General features: G+C 40.9%; 1 protein-coding gene across 3 annotated transcripts in view; it reads right to left on the bottom strand.

The window, feature by feature from the left end:
• The window catches only part of THADA (THADA armadillo repeat containing), a 164167-nt gene that overhangs the window by 1407 nt on the left and 139774 nt on the right, over positions 1 to 22986 (bottom strand). For 2 of the 3 annotated variants that reach the window (XM_084514649.1, XM_084514650.1), the window contains exon 37: positions 1143 to 1309. In XM_084514649.1, the coding sequence (XP_084370775.1) occupies positions 1143 to 1309 (167 nt within the window). The other variant, XM_084514651.1, reaches the window with a different exon arrangement.

Genomic DNA, 22986 nt, shown 5'->3' with positions numbered 1-22986 from the left:
ACAACAGCAGTTAGGAAACGACTTGCGGGCTGGATAACAATGAAAGCATTTTAAAGTATAAGAAAGATACAAAGAGAAGTAGAAAGTGGAGCCTGTTATAGAACAGCTTATTTCTGCTAAAAAAAAAAAAAGAAGAAAAATTCATATGCATCATTTTTCACAGGTTTTCAATGCAATATGAAATTTCTTCCTTTTCCAAAGAAATTCTACCTTCAAAAATGAGGCAGTTGTGGTAGAACTCTTGGGGAATAGTGGAAATAAGTAGTAGTCCTAATCCTTAACATGTGCTTGCCTTCCACTCTAACTGTCTTGTATTTCACAGAGACTCCTGTAACCAGCATGGTAATTTGCTATCTCATGGAGCTTTTTGAGTGGATTAAATGAAAGAGGAAAATGGTATCAGCCAGTGAAATATCAGAAAGGCGTACGTAAACCACAGACTTAAGAGATTTTGTAATACATTTTATGGTGTGTATTAATTGCCAACAAATGTCCCAAAGACGTGGCTGTTCCTGCTACTTCCGCGTTACCGTCTAGCCTGATTTTCATTTTTACAGCCTCGTCAAGGCAAAGGTAGCACAGTGCTATGGCAGTAACCTCTACAGGACCAACATGGCAAAGCTTTGCTTTGCGTAAAGAATCCTTCTGAAGGCACTGGCTTAGGTAAGTGAGGCTAAGTGCTGTACAGAACCAGTCCTATGGAGATGGCACCAGGGTACCAAATCCGTAGCTGCAATCTCTGGACAAGCAGCTGGGGGAACACGGCTCTTGAATGCCAGATGTGCCTGGCACCCACAACAGCACTTTAGATTCAAGGCGGGCGGTCATCTGCAATGCCACTGAATGCAATTAGTTACAGCTGCAGTCAACAACAATTTGTTAAGTAACTCTTGATTTATTTCAATGTCTGTTTGTTGGTCTTTTTAATTTTATACTGATATTGCCAGGCCACTGACATCAACTCTATTTATTTATTCTAAATCTGTCCACGTGATTTTTATTATTACATGTAATTGTAAATACAATTAATACTGGAGTAATGACCGTCAGGGAATGGCTCCATCAGATTAGCCATTTCATTCTATTCCTACTGCAAGAAGCAGCCATCCCAGCGTGAGGGGGCAGCTGCATGTTACAATTACCAGAGCTGAAGCCTCCAAGCCTTGTTGTGGATCACTGTCTCCCAGCAGCCACTCCAACAAGACCGGCACGCCGGCACGGGCTTCCCCCCACAGCTGAAGCAGGTCACACAGTGTGCCCAACGCTAAGTCCAAGGCCATCGGGGCATTCACTATCCTAAGTGCAAACTCTGTTGAGAGAAAATACATGCAATGAGGTACAGCAGGACAGAAACAGTTTCAAGTAAGATCAGCACAAAAATGATTTCTTGAAAGCAGATGCTGAATTTACACAAACACATCTAGAAGGATGAATCAGACTGCAAGTATGCCAGATGAGTATTTGTTTCTCTAACACCTGGAGCCTTTTTTCCAGTCCCAAAATCATACATGAAGCAAGTGAAACACTGATGCCTGGTATTTTTCCTGCTCATATAGTGGCTTTCCATAACACAGGTTCAAGTATACCGAGATGTCTTAAAAATCTGTTCAGAGACAGTCCTGACACTATTACATGGTGACTATGCAAAATAGCAGCTATACTATAAATGTGACCTGGTGATTCACTGGATCTCAAAGCCTACAGCACATCATATGTTTTAAAGGGCTGAGATACAGAAGGAATCATTATTTGGTGTGCAATCTCTCTCTATGTAGTAGGTTATACGTTTATATACATGCACACATATGTAAGAGAGATCAAGCATGCAAGACAGGCTTAGAGAAGATGTTCAGGGAGGCAAAGACAGACACTGCTTACAGTATCATCACAGAGCTATATTTATACAGTTTTTGCTATCGCTGCTACAGTTTTTTCCCTAGGGACTAAGGAAATGGACAAATCATGCCAGAACTGTACACAAAGCCATCATCCACACCAGATTTCTTCCCTAAACTTCCCCACTGCTCTCATTTGTGCAGATGATGTTTTAACTATGTGGTTCCTAGGCCTGCTCTCAATAATGGAATACATAAAAATGCCAGCAGCCTTGTTTGCATTCAGATCCAACAGCTGCCTTCACTGGTACAAGTTTCTCCAGTGGTAATGTTAATTTGTTAATTTAGTTTTTTTCTTTTCTGTTTAAGGGGGAATGAGGGAAGAGGACTGGAGGAGGAGCACTAATGAACAAGTCCCTGTAAAATTCCTGATAGTGTAAAATGGATTTGGGCAAAATTTACCCTTGTGTCCACAGTCACCAGCATAAAACAGCTGTTCACAGAAGGGTCTTACTTCTAAGTAGGAAGGACACCTCATCCACACACATCATCCTTGAAGACTGTCTTTTTTGGGCAGGAAACGCAGCAGAGCCAGAATTACTCAGAAAAATCGATACAGACATGGAAGGCTGACCTTCCTTTTTGTGTCAGAGGGTCCTTAAACATTTCTTATGAAGGAAAACCGCCACTGGCATGCAGGAGGTACAGCAGTGCAGCCCAGCACCAACCACCCTTCACACCTCTGTTGCACAACACTCCCTGCTCCCTGTGCCAGCTGCAGATCTTCTTGGAGTACTGGCACAGAAGAGCAACGTACAGTAAAACACGGCCTGCATACCAGAGGTAGGGAAATAGTCATGCCAACAAATAAGGAAGAGTAAGAAACAACTGAAGGCAGAACAGGCCTAGAAAAAGATGGGTGCATGGTGTTTGACAGACCTGGCAAATACGGAGGACATCGGGGAGGAGGAATTAGGATTTGAGAGCATGAGAACAAAGGACTGTAATAAAGGAGGGAGTGAAGGAAAAAGAACAGATGGTCCCTTCTTTATCTTAGAGTTAGATGAGGGTAAATGGAAATCTCCTTGAACAAGCAACAGGAAGGTAGGCAGTCAATCTCTTGGTGACACTAATAACGTTACATATGCAGTTTGTCTCTGGTAGACAGTAAAATTAAATATTCAGGTCTGTTTTCTTCATGTCGAGAGTTAGCACTGTATCAGGACACCCCTCAGTTTTGTCAGGGAGGAAGATTTTGCAGGGGAGCACAGCGCGATGTCCCCACACCATTTATTTTAGGTGTTTTTGCTGGTGGTTCTTTACAAGATCCCCCCCCCCTAAGCTTGCTTTCTCTGTTGCTGTGCCCTACTTTGAACACGTCTGCTACTCTGAAGGACAGGTGCCGTGAGCATCTGCACCCCCCAGAAATGCTGGCAGTCCCCAAGCTGCAAGGATACAAGTGGAGACAGTGCAGGGTGCTGAACTGGAAACGAGCACCCCGGTTACAAACACAAAGCACAGCATTTTCAGGACAGTTCTGAATCCTGATGATCCTTCAGAGTTTTACGGATGATTACTGAATGCCTGCGGTTGCCAATATTTATGTAATGTCCCCTGCTTGTGCCATTCGATCTGCCTGTGAGTATTTAGCAAATTAAGCAATGCTGGGAGCTAAAACCCAAACATGTCATATCCCACTGCTGTCTTCCTCAAGTTAGCTGTTGCTTTGGAGGACTTATTAGAGATACAACTGTACGTATCTAAAGTATCTGCCATTTCTGGGGCATTTTTTATTTATTTATTTATTTATTTATTAAGATTTAGACTCCTGAATCGCAAACAAAATCATGTGGTCTTTGTGGATAGGAACACTGGGCTCCTGAGTAATGCACCAGAACATACACTGGGACTGAAAACTGACAAGGCAGCAAAACAAGCGATTGAACTTGCTTGCTAATAGTTTTTCAACAGAGCAATGCAGAAGAAAAGGCTGCTTTGTGGTCACAAACCATGGCAAGCTTGTAGGGAATCCTTGCATCCCAACACAATAAATTGTAAAGTTTTCCTTTTTTTTTTTTTTTTCCTCCTCCAAAGAGGAGGAGAGTAAAAATTGCACAGGTAACACATAAAGGAGGCCTAACACAGGAAAAGCATGAAAAGCCTCAACATGGCACTGGCCCAAAAGGTAGTGACCAACCTCCAGTGAACTGCAGACACCAGTGAACTGCTCTGCCAACCAACACATCCAATTCTGATGTGGATACAAAGAAAAACCAAAGCAGTGCTCCTTTGATAAGGCTGGAACTGAGACTTCAGCAATTTGGATAACAGACTGCCTACCTTGGGCCTCCAGTGGCCTCCTGGCACTTGAGGTGTGGGCACAGATTCAATGACAGATCAGGCTCTGGCAGCTGAGGAACTGAGGAATTTGTGCTTCCCCCTGCCCATCCCACCCCTGCTGCAGGGCTCCAGGGAGGGCTGTAAGGCTTTCCATCGCTGTCATTTCCAGCTGCTGTCGTTTACACAGTGCACTGACACCAACTGACTTTGATAGCAGTTCACACAAATATTTAATGCTAGAATAGTGCAGGAACTGATGTGGAGACTCCCATTGCCACAAGGGCAACAAAAGGATGGTGTAAGTATCCAGAGAAGGTGCCGCAACCCCATGAGATTTTGACTGCTGAAGTTATCTAGATGAAGAACAGCAAGCACAGTTATGTGCATACCCCTGACTTAATAGGTATACAGTGCTTTCAGAGGGGAGAACGTGCTATTGCTCTCAAAGTAACAGCAATGGATGCTGTAAGCACGTACATGATCTTTAAAGATACCCACAGAAGGTGTTGTGTCTTCTGAAAACGAATGTACGTGTCTTCAGTGACGTATTAACTGGTGACAAGAGCTGCGCCTCACATCGCAGCTTGCCTGTAAAACTTGACTGATTTTCAAGAAGCCACGGATTAGAGATTATTTGATACTGCGCTCATGACTCATGCTAGGACTTCAGAAAGTGGTCTGAGCACGCTGAAGTTCACCGGGGGCAAAAAGGGCAGGTGGTTCTCCCACACACACCCCAGCCTCTGGTCACGGCCTCCCGATGCTTCCCGCGAGCCAGCTCAGGTACCCTGCTGAGCACGTGGTAAGCGAACGCTCAAAATAACAAAATAGGAATTTGGCACGCATCTCACTGCGTGGGTGCTGCTCGGCGAGCAAGCGGAGCTGGTGACCCTGCAGCCAGATCTGGTAGGGCTGGGAGCTGGGGAAGGGAAGGTCCCGTGTCCCCTTCGGAGCACAGGAGGGAGAGCAAGACCTCCCCTTCAGCAAGCTGCTAGGGCAGGCCAGCCATAACCCGAAACTCCACCATCAGTCATGTGAACAAAATACTAGCAGAGATGACTCAAGTGGCTATTAATAGCCTTTCATAATATATAAGTAACTATTTATTTTAAGAAACTGAAAAACAAACAAACAAAAAAAAAAAAAACAACTTCAAATGACAGATTTCTGGAAGCCGCTTACAGCTGATAGCCACAGGAACTAGAACAGCAGAAACCGAACCTGAAGATGTAGCGATTGCCAAGCGCTGGAAGTGTCATAGTGCTCCCACCACAACAGTTCAACAGGCTATCAGACTGTGTCAGAATGATCACTTATCTGTTTTTAAAATTTTTAAACATATTTAAGTTCCAACACACAAAAACATCACAGGCAAGATAAGCATCTTGTTAAATAAGCCATCATAGGGGCTGAAATAGAAAAATTTCTCTGCGCCTCCAACAAGTAGCTACAAGCAGAATTAATACTACTCCTTGAAATGAAAAACAAGAGATAACCATCAGGTACTACATGTTTTTTTCATTTTCAGGAAGTGAATTTTCATAAAGGGAAAGGGGTTAAGTACTGCACTGTTTTAGTCTTCTTTGTTAATCCACCCACATAAAAATTAGACCTCCCACACGCACATTCATATACTCCAAAAGCTTTGATCATGCCAGATGTAAATATTTCTTCTAGTAGCCTATTACGTGTCCTCAAACTATACAATTGTTCTCTGTTAAACCCTCAGCGATATTATGGAGAGCTGAAAGGATATAGTAAGAGCACACACACAGAAGATTTCAGCGACAACCATGATAAAATATAGGCAAAATAAAAAAGCAGAACAGATTCCTTGCTTAAGAAGCCATTTTGTAATTGTTTTTATATTGGAAACTGTTAACTGAAGTTAATTTTAGAACAAAGGGTAATGCAATTTGGAGAAGTGTATGCACTGTGTTCGGAACAAACGCAAAGAGAAGCACTACAGGGGAGCTCAGTGCAGTAGTCTTGAGAGGAGGCCACACGACGAATAGTGTACCAACAGCAAGGATGTCTTCAAGGAAAACATAAAGGATAAATTGACATCAAAATTACAGAAAGCATTTTAGGTAGACCAGGCGTATTCTAATGTGGTAAAATCTCTTTTTTTTTTTTTTTTTTTTTTTACCTCTTTCCACAGAGTGTTGCCTACCTACCTAGGAATAGCCACTACTGCGTCACTATCAATACAGTACCTTGTAGCACCCCAGTAAAGTAAGGTGACAATACTCTTGCTTCAGAGACAAGCATGTACATTTACACCCACAAAAGCTCCAAGTTTTGCTTGGCAAAAATGGGGATTAATCTCAGGCTGATGCATCACCTGAACAAGGTGATGAATATCAGCAAGAGATCTGTTTGCCATCCAAAAGATGGGAGGTCGAGCACCACAGTCATTAATACCTGCAAGGTTAGATTTGCAAACTGAAAATTTCAGCTATTGAATCAATACTCACTTTTGATAGCATTGAAGGTTTTCTTTCTGGTGTTAAGTAATAATCAAGTTTACCCCTAATTCTTGACATGTCAAGTAGAAGAGAGCCCAAGTGACACATAGCTGCAGATATATACACGTTTCCCCAAACTTAAGAAGTCTTAAGATTAAAATAAATAAACAAATCCCACTGGTCCATCCTAAAAGTTTCATAAACTGGTAAATAAAGTGAGGTTGGAAACCACATTTCTTATGCTGAGACCACCTGCTTGTGTGTTCTCATTGGAGTTAGACAGGAATCACGCAGCTCTGCAGCAGTGCAGCACACAAGTGTCTGGCCACCAGGAAAACAACTGGAAAAAAGAAAGGCAGTGGCAGGGATGGTAAGTAAAGGGGTGTTCATTCCCACTCGGCCTCTACAGATTGAAAAAGGACAACTGAAAGGTAGAACAACACACACACAAAAAAAAAAAACAACAAAAAAAAAAACACATAAAAACACTAACTGGGGCCTCCAGATAGTTCACAGATGACTGTTTGAAAGGGTGCTTGCTCATTGCACTGTGTCAGTTTAAGTTACAAACATCAAAATTCCCAGTTCTTAAAATGACCATTTATGTAAAATCTAATATATAAGCAGATTTCTTTTTATAGTGTTTCATAAAATCAAAGGCAATTAGATCACTTCTATCCTCTCGAGAAATATCGTTCCCTAGATGACGTACAACTACCTCATCTGTTTTCCATTTTCTTGCCTGAATCTATTTTACAGCCACACTTTTTCAGGATGACTTTAAGAAGAGGCCCTTCCTGACATCATGCAACAGGATGTCAAAACACAACACTATTACAAAACAAACTAATCAAAACTAATTTCTTAATAGTTGCAGTCTCAGAGTATAGCGGCCGTAACGTTGCTCTCAGCTTTGCCTTTGATTATAAACAGATCTCAGTTAATAACATCTCTGATTATGATGGAAACTCACAGCTCAGGACCAAGCAGCAAATTAAGGTCCCTTCTTGAGCAGAAAAGCATAAACATCTTATTCGTCTTTTCAAGCCCATGTTTGGAATGTGAACAGAACAGTATTTTCCATCTCCGAATTATTTTTTAAATGTATGTGCGTGTGTGTATAGACAAGCTCTTCCCATACATGCCATGCCTCCTTTGCACAAAGGGTTTTATTACAAAACAACCACAGCTAACAGATCTTTCACAGGAAATGAGCATTTGGACTTTACCACTTGCATTACCGTTTTTTCTGAAACATGCCTCCTGCCCCCCAAAGGCACGCTCCAATTTAAAGAGCAAAAAAAAACAATACCCCCTGCATAAACCCACAGAAACCCCCATTACTTTTGGGAAGGTAAAAAATATATATATATATATATATATATATATTATTTTTCAGCTAATTGTTTAGAACATTGCCAATGAGAATATGTTTAACTCAAATTAGGTATGTGTTGGATAAATGAAGATGCATACTCTCAGTTTCTAAATTAGTTTCGCTAGAACTAAATGTATGACCAAAGTCGCTTATTATTGACATGTTCCAATTAAGGAACTTTTTGCTTAGCACCGAGGAAGATTACCAGATGTGACTGAGATGTGTGTTACAGCTGTGCTGTAGGAACATAGGGGGCCAGTTTGCAACCTAGCTGGGACTTTAGTGTCTGGAGATTGGTGGTAAAAGGTTCATTATAGAAGGGATAAAGGAATGAGGAATGTGTGGGTAATCAATGCAGGAGAATGTAGATAAAATTCTTCTCTCCATAGTGCCTGAAACCCAATATAATTCAGGGTTACATTAAAATAAATAAAAAGATTTTTAAAGCAGTAATGACAAGGCAGGCTTTCCTTCATTACTACGTGTCACAGCCACTGCCATCACAGCTTGCATAAGGAGATCTGTAAGCTGCTGCCCTGTTTACTCAATTGCAATTAAAATGCTGATAAGAAAAAAAAAACAAAACACTTAATAGATTATTCACATGAACACTCCATTTAACACTTACCACTTTTGGACTCCAGGACTGAGCACATACACTTATCTTTTGTGTGTTTTTTCTTAAGTTTCAGGACTATAACAACTCGTAATCTTTACGTAACGGTGTCACCGTGTAATTAATAGAGCTAAATGAAGCGCTGTCAGTAAATAATCAGTAGCCAGTCCTTGATGGATGAGCTGATTCTAATTCAGTCCATTCACTTTCAACTTTAATTAGTGGCATTGTATTCTACAAAGCAAACAGTTCCTTCACCCCTGTGATGATCTAGCATTGTATAAGAGGGCTGAGAATAACTTGCAAGGTGTGGAAATAAATTTGGGAATACAAAATAAGAAGCCGCAGTGATTACACATTTTTATATAACGTGATTTTAAAAATAATATTACTTTCCCAATGCAAAGCCAGTGATTTTAACAAGTACCATACAACCCAATAAATCTTCCTAAGGAACATGAGTTTTCATGACGTAGTTCTCCCTCCTTTTTCTTTAATTAAACTAAGTGATATGAAATACTAAAGTTATGTTGGTGTTTTTTGTTTTTGTTTTTTTGCTAGATGCAAATACAGGCCTAAACATGCTCTGTATTTCTACATTTAAGTACCAATGCAACAACATACTGAGTTTTTTTTTTTTTTGTTACAATAGCCCTTGTTCAAACTCCATGCTTGCTGCAGCTGCTGACAACTGCTAAGCAAACTGTTCACTTTTGAGTTACTTGAATTTGGAGTAATTTTAGATTATTGGACATTTTTCAAATAAACATAGAAAAAAATGAACTACTCAAGACCACTTCGGTTACGGTGTGCTTTGACCTTGTTCTACGTTTTCTCTGAATGTTAACTTACATCGGTATGCCTTGTCTTTCTTCCAGCAGTTCTGTGTAAAGGGTGGGACAATGCAGAGTAACGTATATTGCTGTAAGCAAGCTGGGGCTATTAAGCATGTCTGAGTAGAGAAGACCCTTGCCAACTGACTACAAATCATCTGAGGAGTATGAGGAGTACGTGCCATTTACTGAATGTACATGTTCATGAGCAGAGGAGCAAAAAGTAAGTTGGGAACCTCAGCAATTCAGTCTTCCTGTCTGTACTGATATAATATATATCAGTATACCTTATAATTAAATAGTATAGGGAGAGGCTGTTTTTAAGTAAAGATGATTTGTGTTTCATTTTACTTATTAAAAAGGGTGACATTTGAAACGAACTAAGATTGTTCTTATGGAAAGGACCATAAATCTTACATAAAATATTTTTTGTCAAAAGGGTCATGATATATTTTAATCTTCTTTTGGTCAGTTCTCTAATCCCACGTATCTTCTCAGCATCTAAGAGTATAGACTTAAAAGTGCAAAACCCCACAGATGCTGTTCACTACACAAAGACCTGATGAAAAGAACCCTTGCATCAAACCCTTCCAACATACACAGTCCAGAGAGACAACAGATGAATACGACAAAGGGATGAAACTTGTGTTGAAAGAACAGCTCACAGGCAGTGTTATTTTTATCTTGTTGCTGGCATCTTCACACACATACACAATGCCACAGTACTATCATTAAGTTTGTGAACACACCCTTACTGTAGGAACTACCATAACGACGAATTCATTCACACTGCAAGTGCGTGAGTAACAGGTGAGTGAGAGGACATTCTTCCTTTCCCTGTCAAGATCTTAATGCCCACTTGCACGTAGCTCTCCATGCAGTCTATCGGATCTGCTGTTACATAGTTTGCTGGCATCTTGTTGAAGAAAGTCTGCCTGACTGCACAGCTGTGGTCTACAGACAGGCTGATGTGCCAGGGTTCTTCCTTTCAACAGCTCCCCTCCGGCTCCTAGGCTAGTACAGACCCACAACTTCAAAAGGCTTAAAGGCTCCTCTATGATCATGGGGCATCTTTCAGTCCACCCCAAGGAAGAGATTCCACCTTTTACCAAGCTCAGGAGCCTCAGAAGGTGTCCCGATTCAGCACACCTCCGTAAGCAGCACTAGCCGAGAAGAGAGGCAGAAATACTGCTGCTAGGGCACATGCACCACATGCCCGTCAACTCTACCAGGAGCTGATCTGCCCAAAGCAACTAGCACTGAGAGCTTACGTGTCACTTAGCAAAAGTTCTCCTGCAGGTGTCTGATAGACAAATTACAAGCCCAGCTGCATGTCTCAATCCTGAATGAAAAATACCCAACTCAGAAAACATTTTCAACAGCATCCAGCCCATCAGAGATCTACCTGCCCTTCACAAAGGTAGGATGACACACCAGTGATTTCATCTGAGAGTTGGTTTCTAGGCTTCCTTTCAGATACACCACAGTGAAATGAAGCATTCCATGTACTCCTCACTCCTCTGCATCAACACAAAGGCTTCTTGATCCTAATCACACCAGTGTGGCTCAGGACATTCTGGTATCAGGACTAAGACAATGAATTACCAAGATGATGTTCAAATTTCACCCGAAAGCAAGAATCCCATTTTTCTTTCACACAACTCTTGCCTCCTAGGCAATTTCTGGATTTTGCAGCTTCCGCAACCCAGGACATTTCCCTTTCTTTATATGGGCATGTCCGCACCTCTCTGGAAATCTTTCAGCCTATTTATACCTCCAATTTAAGCTCCAACAACTGCAGTCAAATAAGTAACAGCTAGCTCAAGACTTGCTAGCAAACTGCTGGCTGTCACGTCCCTATCCCAGACATCAGAGGGGTGGCTACCTGCAACTTCACCTGCATCTCCATCAGCCACACCACCACTTCAGGGCCTTCACACACTGAGGTGATCATTAAATCATAACATGGCTTGCATGAATCACTGTGAGATCTTCTCTCAAGTGAATTTACAGGAGAAGCAGGAACTGCTTGGTCCTGCATACAGTGTGAATATATACATGGACTCCTTGACTGATTAATACTATTCCATCAGTAATCAGAGTTCTTCAGTGGAAAGTCTAACACATATACAAATAGACTTGTATAGAACAGAATTTACGTTTGCCTTTTCCATTTCCTTCAAAGTCCTTTGAGGAATTGCATTGTGTCTCTTCAGCTGAGAGGGAACTGAGATAATGCTGAGTGCTCTCCCCAATATACTGATACACTCTGAAAATAAGCAGTCCTTGCATAAGATAACAAGAAAAAAATGTCTTGCATATGAACGCAGATATCAACTGTGCAATACCAGGGAATTCCCAGTCACTGGAAAGAAACCTCTCTTTCTATTCTTTCCTCATTTAACACATGGCTTTGAACCTCTCATCCCACATATTTCTCAATAGTCCAAGCAGGTGAGGAAGACAGAATGGCTAGCTAGCATGTGACTCTCATTCATTCATCATTATGTGGAGTACTTACTTCCCAAGTCACTTGCTTTTGTACGATGTCCACAGAACGAAGAAATGGCACTACCTGTGTTCTGCCGACAGAGAGGAGAGACCTGAAGATTAAGATTAAAAAATCTTGACTGATTTTAGATGTCCAACCTTAGACATCATGACCTGTTTTCTGCGTATTCAGCATCCCGTGTTTTAATACTTGAAATGCATTTGCCTCTGGCTTCTGCTGTATGTGCTCTTAACTCCTGCAAATCATGCCTCCCAGGAATCTTGCTGAGCACTCAGCAAACAAGTGACCTCCTTTCCAAACTCTGGTTGAAGTGACTTGCTTACCTGAACAAAACAGCTCTCTGGGAGAGGCAGGGATACGATGCAAATCACAAGAGGAAAACTAAATGGCTTTGGCATGTTCCTTCTTGTGATCCTGTATTACTTTGTCACTTTCAGTTTTGCAAGTGAGGTAATAACTGTTGGAGATATTTCCTATGCTGTATGTTCCTGATTCATCATTAGAGCAAACCTGTCTTGCTTATTGAATTGTACAAGAACTTACTGAGAAAAAAAAAAAAAAAAAGAAAAAAACACACCAAAACAGAAACAACAAAACAATCAAATGAAAACACACCCTGTGATAAGGTAGCTAGTCCCTAGTACATGCAGCACACAATAATTAAGGTTGCATTTCCTTTTTTTTTTTTTTAATACCTGGCTTTACAATCTCACATCTTACTAATACCCTTAGCGTAAGGAAAGGGGGAAGATGGCAATATATATGTGTAATTTTTCAAATTTAAAAACAGAAAAAGAAATCTGTACCTTACCCAAGTAATATGACATTATATTGAAGCTCATGAGTCAGAGAAACAGTGGTACCACAAGCCTGGCCACTCAGACATCTGCAGCTGGAAACTAGCATAGTAAGAGGGAATGGTAACATCGCAGAAGATGTGTGGTGTATGGACAGCACTGCTCCCGGGTCTTCTATCTAATCCCTGTCAGCAGACCCCCCAGTATCATAACACATGTCTAATTATCTTGGCCAGTTAAGTTCTTGTTTTCCTTTGAAAACTCAGGGTTTGACACTCAGCCTCTTAACCACCTCCAGTCACACTATATCCCAAAATGCAGGAAAGTTCCCCTTTTATCCTCTACATTCTTCTTCTGCTGGACCCAGTCCAGCCTCCTCTCACCACGATTTTCATTAAAGATCTTTCTCCTCCTTTATTTCCTCCTCTCACACTGGCAAGAAGGCGGCTCCTCACCTAACCAGACCGGGGATCCAGCTCCAGCTCCCTTACTCTCACAAGTTCAGCTCGACTGTTTCAACAGCCCACAGAAATTTTTCTGATTAACCATTTTCCCTTCCCTAACCAGAAACGACAGCACACTTCTCGTATTTGCTGACCACCCACAGGTATTATTGAAAGTGCAGGAGTTTTCATTTCAAGCACGTAAAGGCAGCCTGGCCCACGGCTGCCCCCAGCAACAACTGCAGAGTCCTTCTGGGGCTCCTTCTGGGAGCACAGGTATGTGCTGCAGGAGCACAGAAATTTAAGCTGCTTAGTGAACACAAAAGTCTTTGCAGGTTTTAGCTTCTAGGCTCCTTAAAGTCTCTACCAAGACATTTTATAGTCCTACTTCTCAGTGAAATTTGTACGTATTTTACCAGCGTAGCTTGCTTCAATGCATAAATGTTAGAGAATTCAAAAGAAAAGGCCTGAAATTCTTTTTGTGGCCTGCATAAAGAAAGCATGCTTCCCTAACTTCATATATAGATTCATGTCTACCGTAATAAATAATAAAATAAAATAAAATAAAATTCTTCACAGTATGGCAAATGTCAGTACCAACTATTAAGAATTAACACGAGTAGTCGAAAAATAAGATTTTATGAGAAGTGTCAGGGAACGCTACCAATAGACCATCAACCCTGCTTATAAAAATACACAATCTGATTTACAAGACAAATTATAAAGAGAAGATGGAGACGAAAAAAAAAGAAAGCAATAGGCTGTGAGCTAACAGAAGTCAAGGAAAGTTCTGCTGAGAAGGTGCTAGAAATTGGGAGGGTGAAGTCGGAGGAGGTGGAGATGTAGGTGGCACTTATTGCACAGAAAACAGTCACAGTGCTGGTCACGCTGCTGGTGTATTTTTTTTTCCAATCACATTGGCAGTCTGTAAGAGTAAACAACATCAAAGGGATTTCTGTCTGTCCCCCCTCTCCCCCCTTTAAAATAAAATAAAATAAAATAAAATAAAATAAAAAAATAAGGAAATCAGCAGGCATGCTCCTGCGTACGTGGTTTCCCACCACAACCTCTAAACCAGCTGCACAATTTCAACCCTGACGGACAAAAGGGATAAAGGAATCCAAAACATGAAGTCTTGCTTCTACGTAACCAGCCAGCTAGGTAGGGAAAAGAGACCCTCTTACCATCCCACCTAGTGAAAAGCTGAAACTTCAGTGATTAAACATGCGAAAATCCACTTATCCGCAAAACAAATCCATGAAAAAAAAAAATAATCTCCTTTCATTCCACTGCTCAAGGAACTTTTAAAGATGCCACACGCAGTTACACCCCATATTGGCCCAGGTCTCTAACACAGACATGTACATCTTTACCACAAAGACTCTTTCTGTCTGTAGTATCTTATTTTTCAGTCCACCTGTTCCAAAGGAGCTTGCTCCAGGGAAGGCCACAACCTACCTCCCTAACTCCAGGATCTCCTTACATCCTGCTGAATTTCTATTCCAGGGTTTGTACCAACCTCACATTATGGGAGTTCGAAGTCATCAGCTACATACGATCAAGTCCTCAGTACTTTGGGACATAACCCGAGAGACCGTTTCTCATCTCACTATGATTTTCCCTGATTAAACTAGTCTGTGCATCACACATCGCTTTAGAAAAAGGAAAATAATATTGGAAACATGTTTTCTGAAGGTTGATTTGTTCATTAATACCATTTATTTAACTCTACCCCCGTTAGACTTCAGAAATCACAGGACATGCCTTGTTTTCCGGACATTTCTGAGATGTGGTGGTAAGAGAATATGGCGTGTTTGTATATACTATATTGCAATATGGTGATTTACTTGGATAACTTACGTTTGGGGAATATGAATTAAAGATATCATGGAATTTAAACTTTGTTGTGCATCTTTATGTCTGTACACTAGATAGGCCTTTCAGTAAGTAGGAGGAAATGAGAAAAAATCCATCTTTTAATGTTTACAGCAAATGTAGGTTAAGTTGAGCACCCTGTAGTCTAAACAGCTACATGCTAAGTTTTGTTTGGGAATGAATTTGTAAAAACGAGTATGGTGAGAAAAAATCTACTAAGTGTAACTGTGGTCTTCAACACAAACATGCAATAAACTTTTGTGTGTGTCTGCACATGAGGGAAAGTAAAAGGGTAATTAACATAGAGCATGAAAAAATGAATGGGTTTTATTAGTCCTGGTAATAAGATATTGTAAGTCTAACCTCTGCTGTGATCAAGCCAAGTGTATAAGTTAATCAAGACCTTCACTGAAATATTTCTGTTAACACTTTCATCTTACCAGTGGGAATTATTTATACAAACGTTTTCCACTGCTAGCATGACAAGGTGATCATTAACACAGCACAGACCATGCAAAAGACCAAAATTAAAAACATGCGAAAGTGGCATTACACTGGTACTGTAAGCAACTACCATAAATAATTCTGCTCCTCAAAATGATTTCAACAGTCTTGTTCTACATCTAACAATCAAAAGCCCTGTATGAAAAAAATCTAATTCTTGAAATTTAAATTTCTAGGCTTCCCAAGGATGTTTAACTTGACTTTCACATGCATGAGAAATCAATTTGTTCAGCCAAGCCAGTTCCAAGTTCCCCTTGTAAGAGCTCATTTGGAACTGATTATAGGAAAAAAGAAGTTGACTTTTACACATCTTAGGTTTTGAAGTAAGGGCCCATTGTGTCCCACGACTGCTTTCACCCCCACCCCCGCCACACCACTAATTAAAGCAACCAAATGAGTGGAAAGGCTATGGCTCGGGGAATTGGTAATACACTAAAAGCATCTTTCATTCTACAGTGCTGCTTTGGCTCTGGCACTGGTAGGTTCTATCTCGGTCATTAAAAATGCTGAATGCTGACTTATGTGAAAACAAGGAGGTGGTTTAGGTTGGTCTGCAAAGATATTTACGTTCCCTGCCTCGCTCCCACCCACACATACCCAAATGAAATGGTGTGCAGAAATCTGCTCGCAGAAGTGCATTGTCTCCTCCTCCTTGGTGAAACACCTCTCGGTGCACAATGACATTGCAAATAAATATAAGTATGCTACGGGCCTGCCTTGGGCCTTGCAGGGGACAAATACTTTGTGCAGGCTATCAGTGTCATGTTTTCAGAGCTGGTGTTTTATGATGAAGTTTGATGCATAGGGCAGAACAAGAAGAAACGTGCACTGTTGACATCTCTGTTACACCTCTGTTGCTGAAAGACCTTCATTCTTCCGCAGCTGTCAATTAGGGTTTTCCATGAGCAATATATTTCCAAAAAATAATGGACCCATAGCATTAGACACGTATTTCTCAGCATACATCTTCCTAGTCTATGTATAATACAGATGAATATTTAAATTATAATCTACTTAACCTAAATATGAGCAGTGTGCAAACGAGATGCCTACAGTACTGAGATAAGACTTTAAAAGTTTTGCACACTTAGGGCTATGAGGTAACAAGGATATGAAATTAAGTAATTACAAACTTGTAAAATTTCGCAAGCTCTCCAGTGCATCACATGCTTTCAGTTGTTATCCCATCCGAGCATTTCCACAGCACACCACGTGTGCCCGCATGCACGTAGCCAAGCCTCTCGCTCATCTTTCACATCAGACCTTCCAGAATGCTGCTCTCCACTGCCCTGTGAGGGAGATGGTCGAGATACCAAAAATATCAGAGATGCTGGGCCACATCCATCTTGACTTTTTTCCTTCATGTGACCTTCTCTGTCTTAAGCAATCCGAGGAGGACGGGGACAGTTGCAGGTTATGAGTAACTCAAGACTTTGCGCACAGTCCTGCTTACACCAGCGCCAGCTTTCACCCATGCCAAATAATGAATGATTGACAAGTTACCACCAGCTTCCCTATCCCAGTTTTCAATCATGGCTAATGCCTGGTTGTATGCTACGAGACAGTGAGCTCCCTGTAAAAATAAGTTATTTTCTTTTGAATTGTATGTAACTACCTTTCATAATTCTAGTGGTTTTCTTTCGCCTATTCCCTCTCCCTACTTGTTAATCATTGAACAACTCTTCTTAATGTAACAGGCTTTCTTTTCCATTGTTGTTTTTGTCTGACCGTTTTGCTACAATCTGCCTTAAAAAATATATTGTTTTTGAATAACTGTCCTGTATCAAATTGCTCAAGTTTGTAGCAACTGGTCTTTCAAAAATAAATATATTGGGATAGTTTCACCCTTTCCTAGCAAGAGTGAAAGGGAAAGAGCAGTATGAATAAAATTATGATTCTGTGAATTATAGAACTGCAGCAACTGGCCTCTGAACAGTGCAGTGTGTGCTCAGACTTCGCTTTTACAGATAAAGGACAACAGTATTTCAAATTTTCATTTCAGCTTTTCCAAACCAGTAAAGCTGGAGTCCATTTATTCAAGTAATACATTTGAATCTTGGTATGAATACTGAATACCATAGCAAAATGTCACACAGCTTTATGCTAGGGCTTGCAGTCTTCATATATCATGGAACTTCTATCACCTCTGTTGAGATCTCATCTCAAAATTCTAGATATGACGATGAAGCTGAACATTGTTGATTCTCAGCATGCCCCAAATTGTGAATGTAGAATGCCAGCTACAGAAAGCAAAACAGAATAAAACCAACTGACTAAACAAACTAAAAATCCACCACAGCTCTTCATGACTTACCTTTAAGAACAAGTTGGTGTAGGGCAGATACTACAATTTCTTTTCCCCTAGCATCCCTTGACATTCTTCCACTCACTTATAAAGAGAATGCTTTTTTTCCAAAGGCTTACAAAGCATCAGATTTTCTGCACTGTCAGCTCATTTAGAGAAAGCATGATTTAACTCTGTTCAGAAGAACATGATCAGTTCTTCAGTTTTTGTTTACTACTGGAGAGGCAGATTTTGCCTAGTTTAGTGGCCTGACTTGCAAACCTTTTTTCAATAAATACAATTATCACTGCTACTTGTTTTTTCTATAATTGGTCACAGTAAAGAGCAAGCCAATAAAACACACATGATTTTTTTTTTTTTTTTGAAGACTAAGATAGCATAGATCTCTCTCAGAAATAAAGTGCAGTGTTTTAAAGGCAGAAGATCAATAATGGTGCTAGTTTCCTTCTATCAAGAGGGCCCATGGCTGTTAACGGGGACAACACTTTTACAGAATACATCAGAAAACCTGGTTTCATATGTCTATGAAGTGTCATAAATAGCTGTGGAAGGATGTGAATTCTCTCTGGCTTCAAGTAAATGGCTCTCCATTAATATTTCACTCAGGCAAAGACTCCAAGTTTAGCAGGTAAGGTGGGGATCATAAACAGCCTTCTTCTATTCTGGTTTTGTAAGTAAAGAAAAAAATGGCATCAAGAAAAAAAAAAAAAAAAAAAAAAAAAAAACAGAGGGAAACAACACATTCAGTTATGCGTTCCTAAGCCCAAAGTTGACTTCCAAAGAGTTTTCTGAACAAAATATTGAAGCCCATTTTCTATCTTTTTCAGCCTATTTTTCCTCTGTATCTCGGGAAAATATCTAAAATTTGAATTCAAGAGTCACCACTGAAACAGGAAACAATCATGTTGTAAATACAATCTGATAGACCGCAATTACTTCCCTATCAGATTTTCCAAAAGTTTTCATTAAAATATGAGATTTTTGGGGTATAAAATTAGAACTTCAGCTGTAAAAGAAATGTTAAAGACCTTGAATACACATATTAGCATAAAAAGATGGTACAATTAGACTACAAGTCAAATCTGCTCTTGGAACAGCACCAAATTTGTTGTAGCAGAGAAACCAGATTCGTTTACACTTCTAGACCTCAATTCTTTCATCCTTGCAACTGACCTGTAATTGTGCCCATCCTAGAACTATTACAGGAGATGTGAAAAACACCAAATTATAGCTTCTAGCCACAGTAAGTATTTCATAATCTCTACCACGTGTCATTTTGCTTTCTGGAACACGTTTCTTAAATGTAAGGTCATCATAGTCATGTCATCAGGTAGTCGCTGACGAGCACTACTGTCTACTCAGTTTGCCAGGATTTAAACAGTCCTGCATAAATCCTACACTGTACAGTACTCACCTCTAAAAGTATGGAAGAGGAAAAAAATAGAAACAGCTAGAGGTATTGTCCCTTAAGTAGAAGGCCGACCATGCACCATTTTAAGCACCACGTTGTCCTCTGTGAACCCTACTCTACTTATGATCCTACAATTACCGACAGCGTAAGGACGTTATCTGCAATGTTGCCTTACACAGCCTATGGTACTTTTTGGTAACATCCAGTGCACTTCAGAGTGCAGAGCCTTGCCGTCATTCCCAGCAGCGCTCCCCCCCCATCAGTGCATCCCAGGAACACACACACAGCTGTGTGACCTTTCCTCCCGTCCTCAACGCGCTTTATCTAACATAACTGAAGAGCTTTCACCTCCTTGCAGTGTCTCTGAATACAGTCCTACACCGTGTTTGATTATAATACTGCAAACTGTTGCTGCTATTTCACACTTCGCCACTGAGGTTGCAAGAAGAACACAGCAACATCCTTTTAATATAGGATATTACACTGTCTCCACGCACAACATTTTTAAAATAAATGTCATTTGTGGAAAATCATCTTGTTCTGCAACAGGAGCAGCTCTGCTTTGCTGTGAGGTTTTTCTGCTTTTGGTTGTTTCTAGTTTTTATCGTGACCTCTTCTGCTTCTGCCTGGGTGGGTCTTGTCTATGTCCCTTCTCTGCTCTCCACTACTCTAGTACTCAGTTGGATAAACGCCTCCTCCCCTTTAATCCCAACATTTGGCTCAAACAACTCTTTTATAGCAGGTTTAGAAATCCAGCTCTTTCTGTTGAGTTGTGCATCTGGTTACCAGAATGCAGGTATGGAGACTGACAAAGCAAAATAAATACCGGAGCAGATCCCAGAAAAAAATTCCATTAACCTTCTTTCCACTTGTCTCCAATACCAGGAACGTGCCATCTTCTGGCTACCATGATGAGCAGCTTTCTTTCAATAACCCACACAGTGCTCTGAGAACTTGTGGACAGTTCCCAAGAGCCCTGCTACACATCACAGGATCTGAGGAGATTTTCCTAGCCAACAGACTCCAAAATTATAAAAGACTCTCAAGGTAGCTTAAGAAGCACAGGTGTTAGTAAGAACTCTGTAGATGAGCTTTCCAATTTGCTGTTTTTTTTTTTTGTTTGGTTTGTTTTTTTTGTTTTGTTTGTTTTTTTTTGTTTTTTTTCCTACCCAGGGCAGTTGGAAGGTCTTGAAATTGATTCAGTTGCGGGAAGCTCTTAGCTTTTCACACAGCAGCGTTCAGTGTCATGTACCTAGAATGAAAATGTTCGATCTTCTGCATGCAGCACTAAAAGTCTCCATTTTGGGGTTAGGTAGTGGAAGAGCTCCAGGCAGTTTCAGCACAGCACACTCTACAGCCAAGTTCTGACCCTGTGTTTTTTTTTAACCCTTACATCAATCTCGAAAGAATCTAAACAGAGAATAAAATGCACAAGTCTTACTTAAACCAAGAAGAGGAAACCTAACGCCTGTGATCCTGCCACAGACTCTTGCTAATACATCCTCAAAACAGTGCATGCATGCAGTTCCCTAGTTTACGTTCAGGTAATTACCATGTATTTCTTAAAGCCAGGCAGCTGCCAGAACTGGTTTTAAGAGATGCAATTAAAGGAGTTGTTTGAGGCCTCAGCTTACAAAGAGGTCTATTAGCCTAACCTGAACATCAGGGCAAGTCATCCAGTGCATGAGAAAAGTTGAACCCTATATGTTAATCTTTGTCCAGGATGCGAGTAACCCAACTTGTTTTATTCACCACACTCCTCCCGTTTGCCTCTCTAGAAAGCCACGCCAGCACCAAAGTAGAGCAAGAGCAGTGGATCTGTCCCCAGGTTTGGCAGGAGGATGAACGCGTTGGTTATACAGAACAGAGAGTTCTGCACATCTCGTCAGTCCTTCTCCTTTAGCTTCTTCACCAGGAGAGCGCGAGGTAGGGACTTAGAGCTAGCGCAGTGCACGCGGTGGTGCGCAGCTTCCAACCCCCAGCTCCTCGCCAACTCCATTCCCCCCGCAAGGACTCGGCACTGTGTAAGTAACAGTTAAGTCTGGGGAGTAGGAAAGGGTTAACTCGATGTTGTGATGAATTCAAGCTTTAAGAAATCTGTTTAACATGTTCACCGAAAGGTAAACATGTGGAAGAACAGCTCCTTTTGCTAGGGCCAAGGTTTCTAGGTACTTTAAGGAGTAGTCTGAAAACACTCCGTTTCAAATGCCAACAAGGACTTGAGGCAATAATCAAAGTAAAATGCATTTCTTTACTGTTTCCTGTGTCGTATGTGGGATGCTCTTATCATGCATCTGAACACCACCACCAACACTGGTATTTTTAGCATTGACTTTTGCCCAGCATTTACGCTTAGCTGTTTCACTAGCAGATTTCATCTGAGTCCAATGTTCTGGAATACTTCATGGTTTGGTCATAAAGGACCTTTGGGGTACACGTTTTGAGATCATGCCACTCATCCATGATTTGCTGATATCACCTGTGGTGTTGATGATGAATGCCAGACCATTGTGCTACGTTAATATCACACAGCCTGAGTTATCTCCTATCTTCTGAGTGATTTATGAGATCTTGTTAGGGCACACATGTATGAGAACTCCTGTACACATTTTTTTTTTTTTTAGGAAATAGTATCAAAGAACATAAATCTAAGCAAGATTTCTTCTCTTTCACATGTTAATATGGTCTGATCTTAATTTCTCCTTTCCTACCTCTGCTAAAGTCTTATTTACACACCCCACCTCCAAAAAGATAATTAAATAGGCCTTTCTGCACACACCTGCATGATAGAGACCCCTACTCTACAATAAAAAAGTTTATATTTGAATTTACCGTCTATATTCACGTGAGGGGAAAAAGGCATAAGAATCAAACTGCTTTGCTTTTCTTCCTGTCACTGAGACAGCGTGATGCACAAATAGACAGGTTTTATTCAGCCAAATGCTGAAGTCTTGCAAAGAATTCAAAGTTACCCTGCAAACATTTCCTTCTTTAATCTGATTAAATGATTCCCCTCCTGCCCCCAGCAGCACATTTTAACTTCTCCCTTTGTACGCATTTACACTCTTTAGTCAGTAAGCAAAATAAAAGTTACAGAAAGGCAAGTCCGAATGCATTTAGTCTGACACAGTAGGGGATGCCTGAGACACTGGAGGCCACTAAACCGGTGGTCAATACCCAATTTCCACAAAACCTCAACCAAATCTGCTACACAGACCTGTGCCGCCCCTTCCCCAACAGCACGTTTGTCATCTTCACTATTTTACTGAAGGTTAAGAGTCAAATATATCAGGAAGGGAACAACACGCTGGAAGAGAAGAAAAGAGAGCTTTGCATTGCCTTTCTTGAAGAAACTCCCGACCCAAGAGTACAAGTACCCTCTACTGCATGTGGAGTGGGAACAGAAGCATCAGGATCGATGTACCTGAATTTTTGTTCAGTGAGTTTATCAGCAATATGTTGAAAAGTGACTACGTCATCTGTAGCCACAAACCTATCCACAGAATTGTGCTGGAAGCAAGGGAAATATTGACAACACTGGACTGACTTTCTAAGATGCTTGTGTGTCCAGTGACTGTGCTGCTTGGAGTGGGCCTGGGTACCCCCCGCATGCTGTGTGAAGCTCTGCTGCAGCTACGCAGCCGCCAGCGAGCTAACTTATCCTCTGTC

Source organism: Aythya ferina (genome assembly GCF_964211825.1).
Source record: "Aythya ferina genome assembly, chromosome: 3".
In the NCBI taxonomy this organism is placed as follows: domain Eukaryota; kingdom Metazoa; phylum Chordata; class Aves; order Anseriformes; family Anatidae; genus Aythya; species Aythya ferina.
This window is presented reverse-complemented; position numbering and strand designations above follow the sequence as displayed.